This window comes from Balearica regulorum, chromosome 2 (genome assembly GCF_011004875.1).
Source record: "Balearica regulorum gibbericeps isolate bBalReg1 chromosome 2, bBalReg1.pri, whole genome shotgun sequence".
NCBI classification, from domain to species: Eukaryota; Metazoa; Chordata; class Aves; order Gruiformes; family Gruidae; genus Balearica; species Balearica regulorum.
The window spans coordinates 129,868,915-129,884,747 of NC_046185.1; the positions used below are offsets into that span (position 1 = coordinate 129,868,915).

General features: G+C 40.3%; 1 protein-coding gene across 3 annotated transcripts in view; it reads right to left on the reverse strand.

Annotated features, from left to right (window-relative positions):
• Positions 1-15,833, reverse strand: part of PLEKHA8 (pleckstrin homology domain containing A8) — a 32,693-nt gene continuing 16,860 nt past the window's right edge. For all 3 annotated transcript variants that reach the window (XM_075745902.1, XM_075745900.1, XM_075745901.1), the window contains exons 6-14: positions 15,706-15,746; positions 14,839-14,996; positions 12,207-12,366; positions 11,735-11,820; positions 11,020-11,078; positions 9,570-9,700; positions 9,028-9,098; positions 6,800-6,861; positions 1-5,843 (exon numbers count right to left, since the gene is read on the reverse strand). In XM_075745902.1, the coding sequence (XP_075602017.1) occupies positions 5,646-5,843; positions 6,800-6,861; positions 9,028-9,098; positions 9,570-9,700; positions 11,020-11,078; positions 11,735-11,820; positions 12,207-12,366; positions 14,839-14,996; positions 15,706-15,746 (966 nt within the window). In that variant the 3' untranslated portion in view covers positions 1-5,645. The remainder of the gene's footprint in view (positions 5,844-6,799; positions 6,862-9,027; positions 9,099-9,569; positions 9,701-11,019; positions 11,079-11,734; positions 11,821-12,206; positions 12,367-14,838; positions 14,997-15,705; positions 15,747-15,833) is intronic.

A 15,833-nucleotide genomic window follows, 5' to 3' on the forward strand; every position in this document is an offset into this window, starting at 1 on the left:
TATGCCAGACACAGCTTTTATTCTCGTAATCAAAACAGGCTCCATGTGTGTTAACATTCTTCATACAAAGATACATACAGGTAGTTTCTATGAACCAGAAACATACTGGTTTTGACTGTTCACACAGTACCTAGAATAGATGCAGTCCTGAAGAGCACTTTAGGCCCTCTATTGTAATAAAAGAAACAAAATCCATGCAAGGAGAAAGTGAGATTTTAAAACATGCTTATTTAAAATAAGTTTATTATAACGAAATAATACAAAAGTTTGACAAAAGTCTAAACAATGCTCCAAAAGAAGAGAGCTAGATGCTCTACGGTTTGCATCTATGATTTGAGATGATGCAGACTGGAAACTCCAAAGTATTTTGAAACTGAACTGCTTATGTCACAACAATTTGTGCAATCCTTACACTGGAAGAGGTGATTTTGGGGGCAGGAAAAAGCCCTTAGACTTAAGTAAATTTAAAGCGTGAGGCAATATACCTTCTCTTCATTTTACATGTATTTCAGTATGTAAGTAATATATTTTAGCATGTATAAGTAAGGCTTGCAGGAAGCTCAGCTTGACAGTGATAAAATGTATGCCCAAAATTGGCTTGAAAAAAAGAAAATAGGAAAGGAAAAAACACAAAAGCAAGCTGCTTTGGGTTTCAGTTTAGTCACCATATTCTGGAATGCAATTTACTTGTTTAGTTTCAAGTAGACACTAATCTCAAACTTCCAAGATGACTTTAAATAAAGGAATTAATAAGTTTTGGACCCCTTGCATGCTGCGATGAAAAATAAAGTTAACAAACTTAGTGTTAAGCAGAGATCAAGATATGAAAACAAGGAAGTTTCCTATATTAAAAAAAACCCAATCCACCTCTAGCACATCTGGAGTACCCGTGGGGAAAAAATCCTATACCAAGAAAGGGACATTAAAAATGATAGTCAAAGACCACATTTTTAAGAACTGCATGCCAGTGGAAGGGAGCATATGTGTTTAAGTGAAACATATATATACAGCTCTGTTCTAACTTCAAAGCAAGTGCTTAAATCCTTGTGTGAACTGTGAGCAGGATCAGCTACTGCCTGGGCTTGCTCAGAGCCAGTAAGTGCGCTATGATACTCCTTCTGCCTGAGGGAAATTCTGTGCTGCTTGGAGCATGCAGTAGTTTGCAGGGTTTGTTCACCAAGGGGCTACAGAAGGTAGCAGAGAGGCATGAATTCAGTTATTCCCACCCCCCTTCACTTTTTGTTTTGTTATCTGTACTATGCAGGCAAAAGAAGAGAAATACATCAATTAAAAAAATATAAAAAAATCCCTGTGCTTTCACTTGTAAGAGGTAGAACTGCCAAGTCTGAAGCACCCCAAGTTAAATTTCACCGGTGAAATTAAAAGTTCAAGGCGGTGTGGTTTTCCTGGCAAAATAATGTCAAGCCAGGGAGAAACTTCAAACAAAAGCAGCCCGTTCTCTATCTGACTGTATGGTTGCCTGCCAAGGAATTCAGATCTGATTTTCCAAGTTTACATTGGTATCACTTACAAAACTTCCTGCTTTGCGTTCTTCTAGAGAGATGCTTTGACTTGACAGCAACAGCTCTGGTAGCAAAGCAGATGACAACGCAAGGAAAGGAAGAGGTGGGGGAAGAGGGAAAGATAGCCAGGTAGGAACAGTGCTAATCATCTTTTCTGGCGTCTAGGGAATCTTAAACTGCCTTTCAAAGTTTTTCAGAAAAAAAGCTGAAGCGATAATGAAAAGAAAGGGTTAGAAGGTCCAGCATACGGACACAGGTAACACTGTTTTCTGTAATGGTCCACACCCCTTTGCCAAAGCACGCTGCAAACAACGGGAGCACATTTTGGGCACACTTTTTATGCATCCAGCCAACCAAGTGACACTTTTCAAACTACGAAACATTTTTCAAAGCAAAGAGCTGTAACCTAAATCCTGATGATGCTTTACAAAAAGCTTGTAAGTGAAGGTATATGACCCTTAACTTTAAGTGCATCTGTTAAAGGGAGACCCATATTACAAATGCGTCAAAATGGGATGTTTTAATGACTCCGTAAGTTTACACTAAAGCACTTGAGTATCCAGTTCATCTTCTACAATTGTAATGTCACAGAACTTCAATATGCAATGGAGTAAGATGTCTTAAAATAGCAGAGGGGGCTCCAGAACATAGTTTGCTTTAAAAAAATAACAACAAAATAAATAAAATAAATAAAAGCCTCCCATCGCTATGCGGAACTCGACTGAAATTGAGAGCTCTGCTCTAATGTCAACGGCACTATATTACAAAGATGTGTGTATGATCTCTATTCAAATATGCTGACAGCCATTATTCAGTACTAGATAGCACTTCTATGAGATTGCTTTGGGATTTACCATGTCTCAGCAAGGACACGCACTGGATAGCCACTGTCGGTGTCATATGTTGTATCAGAGTTCTACACTCAGCTATACTAATTTCACAAAAAGCAGCCTTACTCCCCTAGGGTAAGGCTGTGATTACTCTTATTTTGCCATGGCTAAGTAAAATCCCTGAGAATATGCAACTGTTAGACATTGAAGGAAACAGCCGAAAGCATTTCTAAAGGAAAGGGATGCAAAACTTTAGACTAGTGCAGTATAAGAAACCAAAGCAGTTCATGTAAAGTATACAGAGCAAGGGTGCCGTTATCTGAGAGTCATGTGGACCTCTATCACTATGTAGGTCAGTTGTTCATAAATGTCAGCCGTTAAACAAACCAAAACAACCCTAACCCATCAACGAACCAAACAAATCAAACAGAAAACACTGACCTTCTCTCCACTTCTAAATTTGAAGGCCAGTTAGTTGTTTGTTCTCTACAATTATTAAAGTCAAAAGCAATCCTCTCTGCTTGCCAAACTGACATCACAAGAAAAGAAAGAAGTGAATTGTCTAGCAGTCTGTTTGCTTCCACTTGGTCATCTGGTCTATTGCATCCTTGGAGTATAACCTGGAGTTCAGCTCTGCAACATGCTGCATGGGTTTCTTTCTCAGTGGTGGCTTGACTGGAAGGAGACCATTCGTAAGTCTTAGAAGTGCTCCATGCCCTGGAAGAGCAGTGCATGGTGAAGTACAAGTTTTGAAGGCAAAGAGATCTTGCTCAGTTCCTTCCCTGCAAGTCCCCTGTTTAACAACAAGCACACAGGGGTCTCCTAAGAACATTCTCAAGCATCAATTCCAGAGTTCAGAAAGACCAACTTTACACAGAAGAGCAAGATGAGAAAGCCTGCTCTGAGGCAGGATGCCACACTGACTAGAGGATATACAATGTGGACTACTCTCTATTTGTTAGAAGAAAGAAGTTAGTAATTGCTCAAGTTAATGGCCCAATGGAGCTGTTATGTTCTCTGCCTACGAAATAAAGCCTCTTGACTTTTTCCATCAAACACTGGGTCTAGTACACTACTAACAAAGCAGTGGTTCTCCTGCTGAAAAAAAAAAACAAAACCAAACAGAAAACGCCAAAATACCTCCAAGACTAAGTGCTGAATACACTTTCCTGCTACTGGAAAAGCTTAGAGCAAAAAAGGGAAGTCAATTTTCGTCACGATCTGACAGTTAATTTCTAAAGAAGAGGGATCTCTTCCTCCTCTCCCCATACCCCAGCTGATATTTTGTGGAAATGTGGTCTCCATTACCTTCCCAGAGCATTCAGCTAAGAACTATTACAGCAAAGCTTCCCACATAACAGCTGAAAACCCTGACAAAACCACACAGGGTGGAGACTTGGTTGTTCTACTACAGGTGTGGTTCAGGCTTAGAAGAAGCAGACAGCTGAATTCAAAGGCTCTCTGCTTCATTTTTAGCACTGTGAGTAGTGAAATAATCAAATGGAGCTTTGGTCAAAAGTTTTGACTTTGTACTCAAACATAAATATATACTACTTAAATTAAGAAAATCAAAAAACCTAAAACCTTTGCATCCTTCTGATTCCTCTTGGTGTATGTAAGTACTACAGATAGGCACAACTCAGAGAAGATGACAAGAACAAGGAAGTCACACTGTTTAAACGCCTAATTAGAATGGCTTGCTTTATACACCAAGTGTGATGTTTGGTCTTTTTTTCCTTCAAGCATCATATGCTTTTCTTAAAGCTCACAATGCTAGCCTCTTTAGAAAGGATCAAGTATTCGATGTGCAGAGAGGCTCCCGTCACAGAGTGATGCAGGGCAGCAGGCCTGCAGTACATTCATTTTACTAACAACATGGTTTTTAGCCTAGCAAAAGCCAGCACTTCTCCTGCGAGCATGGTGACACTGGCTTCTCCTATATTTATGAAGATTTACTAATGCTAAGTACCTCATTAGAACAGCCTTCTCTCCTCCTGCACACGAGTTAAACTCAACTCATTGCACAAAGCCATCCAAAGCCCAGTGTCACCACCGAGAGACCCTCTTGTGCCTTGGATGGGCAGTTGGTAATTCACAGACAGCCTTCTACTCTTCAACACAACTAGGAATTTTGTCCTTCACCACCACTAGCTAAAAGGACTTCTTTATTATTTTTAATGGCAGCAGCGTTAAGGGGTGTGGTTTTATCTGTATCAGCAAAAAGGGGAAAGAAGCAAACCTTACTTTCTTAATTTCCAGTCACTTCTACATAATTTCAGATTTTCAGGTTTGTAATTGTCCCAATGTGTAATGGCTCCATGACACTAGCTTCCTCTACACTTTCCTCATTTCATGTCCACTTCCATGAAATCCCTGCCCATAATGGCAGCCTAGGAAGGATTTTAATAAAATCTACTTTTTAAACTTTTAGCTGTATTCAATTTAAAAGCAAATATTATGTTTTTGTGTGGATTTGATTTAAAGAGAAGAACCCACCAAAAGCTTAATAAACCAGGATGATGGACATGATCTTCAGTTGCTTCTGTAAAGCACTGTTGCGATTAGCTGTGCCAGCAAATTTCTTGCAGCCCACTGGCAGGAGGTGACAGGAAGAACATGGCACATACTGGGAGCTGCTCAGGGAACGGGAGACCCAGTTTCAAAGGCTGGTTCCTGGGGAAGCTCAGACTACCAGCCGCATATGCTTGTGGTGAAGATCTCTGTCATATTCGGGGAGGTGCTGCATTAAAAAGCTTCAACCCAAATTAAGGGACAAACTCACTATGTATTTTATTCACTGGGATTTAACTGCCCTTCTCTTCTGCTACCAAGGCAGCAGTAACTCTCACTACCTCTGCCCTCCTACACTGTCGTAGGGAGGGCACAAGGCATGGGAGAGCCATCAGCGCCTGCCTGGGCTCCATCTTGACATCCCGACACTCCGCTGCACGCACAGCTCTCTCCTAAGGTACGGGAACAAAGGCCAAATTCTGCTCTGTTACTTTTATGAGGTGAAGAGAAGAGGGAGTCCACAGGCAGGAGAGAAACAGTCAAAAACATTCATCATGGACATAGTTAGGACTCAAAGAGAAACAGTACCTCTGCATTTAAACACAAAACAGGCCTAACAAAAAAATGAAAATCATACATACCCTTCCCAAAAACACTCACAACAACCTTCCCGCCTGAAAAGATACAATGAACAGAAACGATGTTCAAGAACAGAAGAAGAAAAAATATCTTTGCTAACAGACACAGTCCCTGAAGTTTTAAGATGCAGTTCTTGCTGTAGTCATACCACCTCATCTGACTCCAAACCATGTACTTCATAGAGAGTGTCCAAAATATTTAGCTGCTTTTCCATGGCTGGTAAGTAAATGTTGAGGTCCCTCTGCATTCCTTTGTAAAATGTTTCTTCCTGAGGATCACACTCCTCTACAGACAGAGCTGCCACAAAGTCTTCATATGTTGGAGCTGCCCTTAAAGCTAACTGAGAGAGGAAGCAAAGCTTTTAGATTTGCAAAACAGAACAGGAAAGAAACCCAACTAAAGCCACAAAAAACTTCTAAGACATCCCTCTTTGCACTTAAATTGCATAGCTTTAATATATTTATGTCTATGCGCATATGTTAAGATTTTGAACTGGGACGGAGGCTAACAATTTTTTAATTTTATTTTATTTTAATTATCTCTGTATAGATCCCCAGTTTAAGACATCTTCAGAGAGGCCTGACTTTTAGGAGGTGTCTGTATATCATATTTTGTAGAAATAAATCACATAAATTAGACATTATTTAAATACAAACCCCCAATAAAGTAGTTTGTTAGGGGAGCTCCCAACCCAGTGTCACATACTTCAGCACTGAAGTCCCATCCTCAAAACGCTCTTTAGAAAGCTCTCCCCAACATTTCTGTTTCTCCCAGTCAAAATCTCTGTCATGATTGCCTGGATGAGGCTCTCCTTTTTCCTTTTGTAATTTCACTGGTAATTTCTGGGACAGACACAAGGGGGAGCTGCCAGACTGGACAAAAAATAAACCATTTCCTCTAGCCAATATATTCTACTTCAATTCCCTGACACATTCATTCTGCACTAACCCTTCTCGAATGCTCACATCCAAAGACAGATCAATCCTCAAAAAAGCAACCTCAAACCCTCACTTCTTCATTTAATAGTCCTGCAAGACTGTGCTGAAAAACACATAATGAAAAAAACGTGCACGCCAGTGTGATCCATCTGTTTTAGCTCCAGAAACCAGGTTTCACCCTGAAAGCCCAATACTAGACATAGTTATAACTATAATCCTCAGCCTTGAAAATAAGGTCTGACAAAGGAATCTATTCATTTTAATGCTTAGAATTTTAACACCATTTATTAATTACACACAACATATGATCACATGAACAAGACCCCCAGTTCTATCAGCAACCAAGATAAATACTTACCGCAAAGACCCCGCGGACAACCCAACCATGGTGCTGCCGTAATGTCTTTCCATAAGCATTGTCTTAAAGGAAAAAAAAAATAAAAACAAGAGATAGATGCATGGCAGTTTTAAGTTCGCATCACAAAGAGACCTTAGAGCTTAGAAATTACTATTTAAGGATATATTCTTGCCACTAGATGCAAATAATAGCTGTTTCTGAGCACAAAAGTTCTGACTGAAAGGAGATGACAGATTTGGGATTTCTGCACTGGGGTCTCATCTCTGCTGTCAAAATTTCTTCAACTCATCCATGACAATTAAGTGTTCTAACAGGCAGGCAGGCAAATGTAATTTTTATTTGACTAGCTGTGCTTCATGACTCAGTTCAGTGCAAGTCCGAGAAAATAATATATGGGGTGAAACAATCCTGCAAGCTGATGGTTAGCTGGCCTCAATAGAGGCGGTTAGCGCAGGCATCTCTATTTACATCTGAGGGTCAAGGATCACTGGAACAGAAAGCACCAGGCCATTATTAAAATAATCCTCAGGACCCCTCCTGTGAGTCCCCCAAGTGTGGCCTTTGATGAAGGCCCTTGTTATGCTCCCAGCCAGCTCCACTTTCATATACAAAGCTTTCTATATACTAAGCCAAACATCTTTGAGACATATTTTCCCAGTCTTAGTTTGTCACCGTCGTAATTTCATATCCTTGCCCTTCAGTTGAATTTTTAAGTTTCTGACATTGTATTATACTTTCCCTGAGCTGTTCACCTTGAAGAAAGGGAACCTCTACATTTTGCTGGTTTAGGGTATTTGCTCAAAAGCCTGCAGACAGTTATTATTGGGAGAGTGTAAAAAGTCAGAAAAACACAGCCACAAGTTTTGCTGTCATATGAAGTACTCCTCATCTATCAGGCTAATGACTAGGGAACGCAGCTTTTCTATCTTTACAGTAAGAGTGAGAACCTGTGAGAAAAGCATACAGTAACAAGAGCAATGAAATAAGGAGAAAAAAAAGAGTATTGTGTAGCAAACAGGACTGACAAGTCTATTCTCTGCCTTATCAGCAAATATAGGGGACAGTAGAAGTTGAAAAGTTTGCCTTGATTTAAATCCCAAGTAAAGACAAATCCCTGTACAAAGCTCTATTCCTCAGAAGATCATAAGAACTGCTGGATATTCCATTTTTTTATTGAGGTTGGTATTTGAGGTTGTAGAAAGAGGAGATATACCCCATCTTTACTTGAGGTTCAAATAGCACAGAAACTCCTAAATAAGAAACTGCAGCAGTAAACCAAAGCTGCACTGGTGATACAGATATAGAAGAGCTTTGCAGAGAGAGAAAGAGAAGGAAGAAGCAAGAAAAAAACTGCAGCATGGCTCTGCTGCAGACACAGAGCAATTCAAGTAGTAATTCAGTGCTGAAGCCTTCAGACTCAGAAGGTCAAATAAGTGCCTTGACTTTCCATGACATTTAACATCCACATCCGGTAGCAGTGTATTTACAGAGCTGCTTACATACTTTGGTGTAGTAGCTCTTTTTACTAATCCTATAGGGTGACTGCTTAGTTGTTTAAAAGAAGCTAAAAAAACCCCCCAAAAGCTTTAAAAAATGCTGTTTTAAAGCTGTTTTAAAGGATTATCATAACATTAGACTGCATGCATATAAAAAGGTCTTACTCAGGAATAACCAAGTCAAGTCTAAGAAGGCTTTGTATTTTGTTTAATACTTGCTGTGGGCACTAGCCTGACTTGGTGTCAGAAATTGTGTACTTGGAAAAAATTCCTTCTTTTCTGGTACAAACTCCCTTCTAACTGATACAGGCAATTCACAGCCATACTGGCAAAGAGGTGATTTCAAAAAGTGATGGCCAATCTCACAAGGAACTAAAAAAACCCCACCACAATAGTAACTATAAATTTGGGAGTGCTCTCACTGCAAACCAGTAGGAAAAAAATGGAATGAGACAAAGCGCTTTTTTCCCTGAGATATGACTGTCTCCCCTGCCAAAAGTATGCCAATTAAAGGAACCTTTATCTGCTATTAAATCAACATTGACGAGTTACCTAGTAACCTGCCTGAAGATGGTCATTTTCAAAAACTGCAATTTTCAAAAAAGTTATGTCTTGGAGATTACTTGCATCATTAGTCACTGAAGAAAAGAAAACACAGGCTCTAAAAGAGGAGGAAAATAGCCACGTATGTAAATTCAGAAGCACACGAAGAATAAAAAAACTGGCACTTACTCAGAGCTGTTTGGATATTCTTTTCCCCATTCTTCACTTCTGTCAAAAATCCTTTCAAGAACTTTAAACCTCTGTCAGGATGAACCCACAAAATGAAAAGAAACCATGTTTATAACAAAGTAACCCAAGCTATAACGTAACCTCCAAAGTTGCAATAAAACCCAGAATCAAGGCACTATTTTCAATCTGAATAAAAAAATGCAGCCACCTCCTCCAGCCTCTCTCCCAGCCCAAGGGAAAACACTTTGCTAAAACATTTCTGCTGCAGCCTGAAATCACCTGCCTGATGTTCTGGCCCAGCAGGATCACTGTAACTTCACTTTTAAGGGAAAAAAGGTTGCCTGCAATTGCTTTTTCAGGCCTTTTGGCAAAGTTGCAGTGATACAACCACAGACAACACATTAATCTTGAACCTAGCCAGCTTGGATTAATGGAGCCTGTGGAAAGTAACCAGTTTGCTCCATGTAGATAAGCTTGTGCTGGTGAAAAGCCCCTCATTGCACCTTAGTAGCTCATAGTGTAAGTAGATATGAGGTCATTACCTTTTCAGCCAGAGGAGAGCCTCCGTAGCAGAGTTTCTAACTTGTGCTACACCTGCATTCACTTCATGGAGCACTATCTTCTGAAGGGTGTCAAACTCTTCTTTGTTGGTTATAAATTTCTGGTTTATTTTCTGGAGTAAAAACAAGAGGGAAAGCTTTAGGCTTTTAAGACCAAATAGTCATCTCTCCTATAAATACCACCTATTTACCAGGACTCTTCCCTGCAAAGGGATACCACAGATCCCCAACTACAGCACACACTCCCCACAGCACGGCTGCCCTGCCACGCTGGGCATACCTTCCCAGGCCACCACCCCAGACACATCTGGCTATCCATCTGGCTAACACAAACAAACAAAAATAAATCATTTCAGTCAAAGATTTACAAGGAACCTACCATTTCTGTCTGACAAAATGCTTTAGGCATGGCATCCTCCACACTGGTGGAAAGGAGTTAACTCAACCTGCTCTCCAAGTAAAGTCCCATTTGCCCCAAGCTTCAAGTACAAGCAAGGTTACCTTCTGGCAACTGCTAAGCTGCAAATTCTCAATTACACTTATGAGTCATTGGCATGCTTAAGCTTTTGAATTTATTCCCAAGTTTTTGTGAGGAGTTGTGTATAACAAACAAGAGAGAAAATTTATAAGGGGCAGATAAACAGCTGCTGCTTCTTCTACATTAAAGGAGTAGCTGCCTATCACTTGACACTAAATATTCAAGGTTTTAGTTTTTTAAATAGTATTCTTCTCTCTTGCTATTTTCGGTCTTTCAGTGGCTACCTTCAGTAAGATAAGTGAATACTTGTCTGTCTTTGCACCAAACAAATCTGAATGTTCCTTATCATACACTCAGAAGTTATGTTTTGCTTTCCTTTTCTTTTTTTTTTTCTCCCCTTGAAAGAAAAGCTATGAAAAGTCTCGCTCTGAATACATCTTGTCTCACAAGCAGCACTTCAAACCTTTTCAAGCTTGGAGCTGGAAGAACTTCCAGAACAAGAATCAAGGATGCAAGGTTTGCCCTGACATGCTGAGAAGCTGCTTTTTAACATACTAACTTCTTCCTACTTGGTTGAGGAAAGGGGTTCCCCTCCCCCCCCGTTTGTTTTACAGTCTAAAAATCAATATTGCTACCATCACATCACGACTTAGTACCTATACAGCTCAGAATCAAACTCGTATTCATTAGGTGTAACAGATGTTCTACTTGGCAGTCAATCAAGTATTTTATAAGTTTGTGCACAACAACTGGATTTATTAAACACAGCATGTACTGTAAGAACAGAATTAGGGGCATTTTAGCATTCTGATCTGATAGATGGTAACATTATCAAATATTAAATAGCCTTACAGTATTGACTCCTACAACAAAGATTTTTGAGCTTTAGGGCCTAAAATAGATATTTCATTTAAAAAAAAACACAACAAAACAGTGCTAGAAATAAGCTGTTACCTTGATGTTACCTACAAAATCCATTTTAACAGGAGCAAAGACAGTTGGTCCCAGTTTGTCTAAGAAAAAAAAAAAAAAGAAATGGTGGCCACATTTAAAATTGTGTCTTTTTTCCAGTCCTCATGTCTTAGTAACAATTCCTTAACTCTCTTAGTAACCCCTCTAAATGGCAGGAAAATACTAAATGAATGATGTAAACCAAAGTCTTTCTTTGGTTTAGAACCAATCCACCCCAGCTGGTACAAGCGTTAAAATACACCGACATACAATTTGGTAGTCTTCAAAAGGGTGCACGCTCACAGGGACCTCACATCCACTGTTAGATGCTGGGGCCAAGCAGGTGAGGGGCTGCACTAGCTGGAGATAGAAGTCTTTGGAAAAATCAAATAGATTGTACAGCTGATGGTGTGCTGTCAGCTGTACTGGACGTGTAAGGCATCCAAGCTGCTCTTTTGAGGGTAAGAAACTGCTGTTCCAGATAGACCCATAGACCCATAGATTTCCAGACAGCTTATACATGGGTCCCATCTAGAGTGGATCTTCTATAAAGTGAAGGAGTAAGAAACATCTTTTGGTACCAGTCAAATTGATTCTGCTGATAGGAACTGTTTCTACTGTATCCCTTTAGCAAAGAAACAAATTCTCCAAACCAACTGCTCCGCCTTTTCTCGCGGCTGGCAGCGGTCAAAAGGAGTCAGAAGCAGCAGCTGCTTACCCAGAACTGGCACAATTGCATAACATGACTCCAGGAACTCTTCTGTTGGTATGCCCTCCTCCTCCCGAAGTTCAATATCACTGAACCTGTTGTCCAGGACGAGCAGAAAATAGTTACCTTAACAACTCCTTTTTGTACAACTTTTAAAGGCAAAATTACATTTCATGCCCACTTCATTTGCATAGAGGTAAAACTGGAACCACCAACATGGCTTTTGTTTCACTAGGTTATAATAAATGACTGCAGAAAATACACATTTATGGTGTTCAGGCAAGGCCTGTAATTACAAACAAGGACAAAACCTCCCACTCCACTTTGTAGAGCTACTTCTACAAAGGATATCTTCTTCAATTACTGTGCTGTATGCAGTAATCTCAGCAAATACAGCTTTACAGACAGAAGAGTCTTAAAAATGTGTCAATTAAAGGCTTAACAAAGTTTCAATAATCCTTTTAATTGAAATCTGTACTACCTATTGCTCATGACACTGAAGAAGGTAGGAGAATCATTTTCATTTCTGTCTTCCTCACACAGAGTCAATCCACTTAAAGAATTTGTTTCTGACTGCAGCAACTTGTAGGCACCACAGCTTTCTACAGCTTGCAGCTTGTTCCTTCCATCTTCTTTATTGCCTTACATTTATAGAAAACAGAAGAAAAATAAAAATAGAAAAAGAAAACAGCCACATACCCGTGTTGTTATTCCTGTTCATCAAGATGCCTTCTATTTGAAGGAAGGCACTTGGATATCTGGATCATGCAAATTTAAAAGCTTTCCCTGCCAGCACCATGACTCTCACCACAGTGCAATCAGTCCTCTCCCCATTTCTTTTAATCAGACAGACCAAGCACCGGGCTCCAATGCAGGTGAGCCCACACATCCTCAGCAAGGACAGCCTTATGAGAGAAGAGAGTTGAAGAAGTGATTGGATGCTGCAGGGAAAAAACTCATCTCCTTGAAAGAAAGATTACTTCTCACATGGCTGTAACTTCTCCAGTGCTATTATAGTGGCACAGTGCATTTTAAAAAGCAAAACAATAAGTGACTTGTTTGCTCCTTCTGATAAATAAGTAAACTGGCTGCTTAGATGGATACTGCTATGATATCAAAGGCTGCTATGTTGTCCCCAATTTGTATGAGTATCTTTAAAGTTTCCCAGAAAAAGATTCAGGTGCCTCTTCCCCACTGTGGTCTATTTTATTTCTTCTTTGGGGTCAAGTACATCTGTTTCAAATAAACAGAGCACTACATGAGGACCTCCAAAGGAAGACAAAGTCTTATACATCCCTTCTGACATCATGGAGAACTGCAGACAGCAAGTCAAGAAGCAAAATTGATATATTCACAGCACCTGCAGTGTACGAGCCATGGCTACAGCACATCTTGCTGCCAGACTGTCAAACTAGCACCCAAGATTCTCCAGGGAACCTGTCTCTCCTGGAAAGGAATACTTTCAAGTGTCAGTGAGGATTACAGACCTGAAGCGGAACTGAGCCTCTGGCTGAAGCGATCAAGCTGCAAGGAATAGTCTTCCTCTAAGTGAAGTCTGAAAGCACGTTTGCAGCCTGGTCCTGGGCAAAAAAAGAACCACTCGTGCCCAGTAACAGCCATGAGACTTCAGCCATTCTCAGGGCAGAAAAAAATGGCCTCAGCCATCACTGACCATGCCTCATTAAGCAGAGGAACTCTGCTAAGGAACAAGTTTGAGGGATGTCACTGATCTGTCCTTCACCAAGACACACAGGCTGGTGAGTAGAGAAACAGCCCGAGTGTGCAGTGACTCCACAGGAGTGCTATGCATAAAGCACGGGGTCCTCTGAAACTTCAAACGCAAAGCCCTAAATGACAAACAGAAATTTCTTATGGGACTTCAGTGCTTGAGTGTTTTTAAAGATTGACTGTTCTTAATAAAGGGGAGAGGGAGGGAAGAGTGTCTGAGACAGAGCAGCACCCAAATACAGCAAGACAGAGCCCCGGGCTGGTTGGGTCAGCCTACCCCATACGGATGGCACTGCACATCCTACTCCAACCCATACTGCCAGCAAAACTCTGCAACTCAAATGTATGTACCCAAGAGGGGGTAGGCTTTTGTCTTTTTTGCACAGGAACAACCTCAGTAGCTAAATGATACCAACGACCTGACTTGAATTAGTTTGATCTCCTTGCTTTAGCACTGTATTCTTGAGGTATTACGCTAAATGGTGACATAGGCATGTTATTCTGCAGGGACTTAGCACACTACACAACACCAGCCACAGAAATGGGAAAAACTCCAAAGAGAACCCAAGTAAAAGCAAAATCACCATATTGATTAACTTGGGCTTAAAAACTTCAGCTGATTCATTGACTGCATATGTGTTTTGGAGTAAGGGCCAGGCAGAGAAAGCTACTGTTCAAGGATGATACAGTCCATTCAACAGGATGAGCAGAAATCACTTTACTTGTATAGATTTAACAAAATTAAGTTCAGTAGCCCGTAACAATATAGCTATGTTGGACAGAATTTTACACTGAATTAGTTCAACAGTGTTTTACTGAAGTCACGCACAAATCTAAGTTTCATGCTATTGCTAAGGTAATGGAAAAAATGAGGTGCTTTCTAGCATACTCTTAGTTGCAGAAAAAGGGTTAATCTTCCATAAAGATTTGTCAGAGCAATCAAGAGCGACTACAAGGTCAATCCCTCCCAGACAGGCACACAAAGCTTCAACGACCCCCTTCTGACACTGCAGCCCTACATATTAGCAAAGGTGCTGGCATTCCCAGCGGAGGGCCTCTGGGAATAACATGTCTGTCCACAGTGCAAGAAAAGCCCAAGCTCTGCCAGGCTGTATCGTTTTGCACGTCAATCAGCAGCTAGAGGAGTCTCCACTTGTCCAAAAAAGAATTTTTAATTTCCTTCCCCATTTAGTCCCAAGTTAGTTATCAACAAGGGCAGGAGCTATGCTGGGAAGACTTGACAATGGGCAGATATCAGGCTAAAATACACCAACATTCCCCCTCCTGGGAAGCAAGGTATCAGCACTTTCACAGGCAGCCTACACCTCCCTCCATTCACACTTAAAGAGTAGCAGTTCTGGATAAAAGATGGTGCATATATTTACCTGCCAAATCCTCTGCTATGTGATCTTCAACAGAAACATCACTGCTCCCTTCATCTGTTTCCAGGTTTAAACATTCCAGACTTTTAATAAGAGTTTGCTCCTGATGGTTAATTTCTGCTTTTACAGAGCCATTTTCACAAGGGTTCAATTCCATCTGCCTGAAGAAAGGGAAAGAATAATGCTTAGCGTATAAAACATTGCTTGGTAAGCTTCTTCCCGTGAAAACACACACATAACAATAACAGAAAAAATAGTTGACAGAAATTATAGGCTGTCACAGGTTGCTCTGAGCAAAAGAACTTGTCTAAAATAATAAAAGGAACCAGGCAGCTCTTTGCAGTAAGTAGGATTAACAATTCAACCTCAGTTTACAGAGTTTGAATATATTTACAATGACCTTTATTAAAAACAGACATAATAAAAAAAGTACAATTAATTACAAAAAAGAAAATCACAGACAGGTATTGTAGCTAAAAGAATATCCCCTCATTAGTACTTTAAAATATATAGCCTTGCCATCCACTCCACAAATCATAGCCTGCTCTTCATCAACAATTTTGTGAGTTTATGGAGTAGAACATAACAAGCAGAAAAGAGCACTGAAGTGGGAGAGAGCTGGCTGGTGACTGACCAGTAAGTCATCAAGTGGATGGCTGAGAAAAATAAAAGGAAAAGGGCTGATAATAAAGAGACATGAAATGGGGTGAGCCAGCTCCCTTTTGTTGTGCCTGCTTCCAAGTACACAGCTCAGAGCAATACAATTCTGCCTGCATCCAGTACTAGTAATATTAGAGTAAAAATATGGAAAGAACAAACACTATCAAAACCAGATTAGAAACAAATTGACAGTAAAGACTTTTATTATACCTTTCCATTGTGGTGTGACTGGACAAGACAGAGTGCTTTATCTGTAAGATAAGTGGGGAGGGGGAATATTCTTTAAAGCAAGAAGACTGTATCATGCTTCTCAAACTTCACATTTTATTAAACCCAAG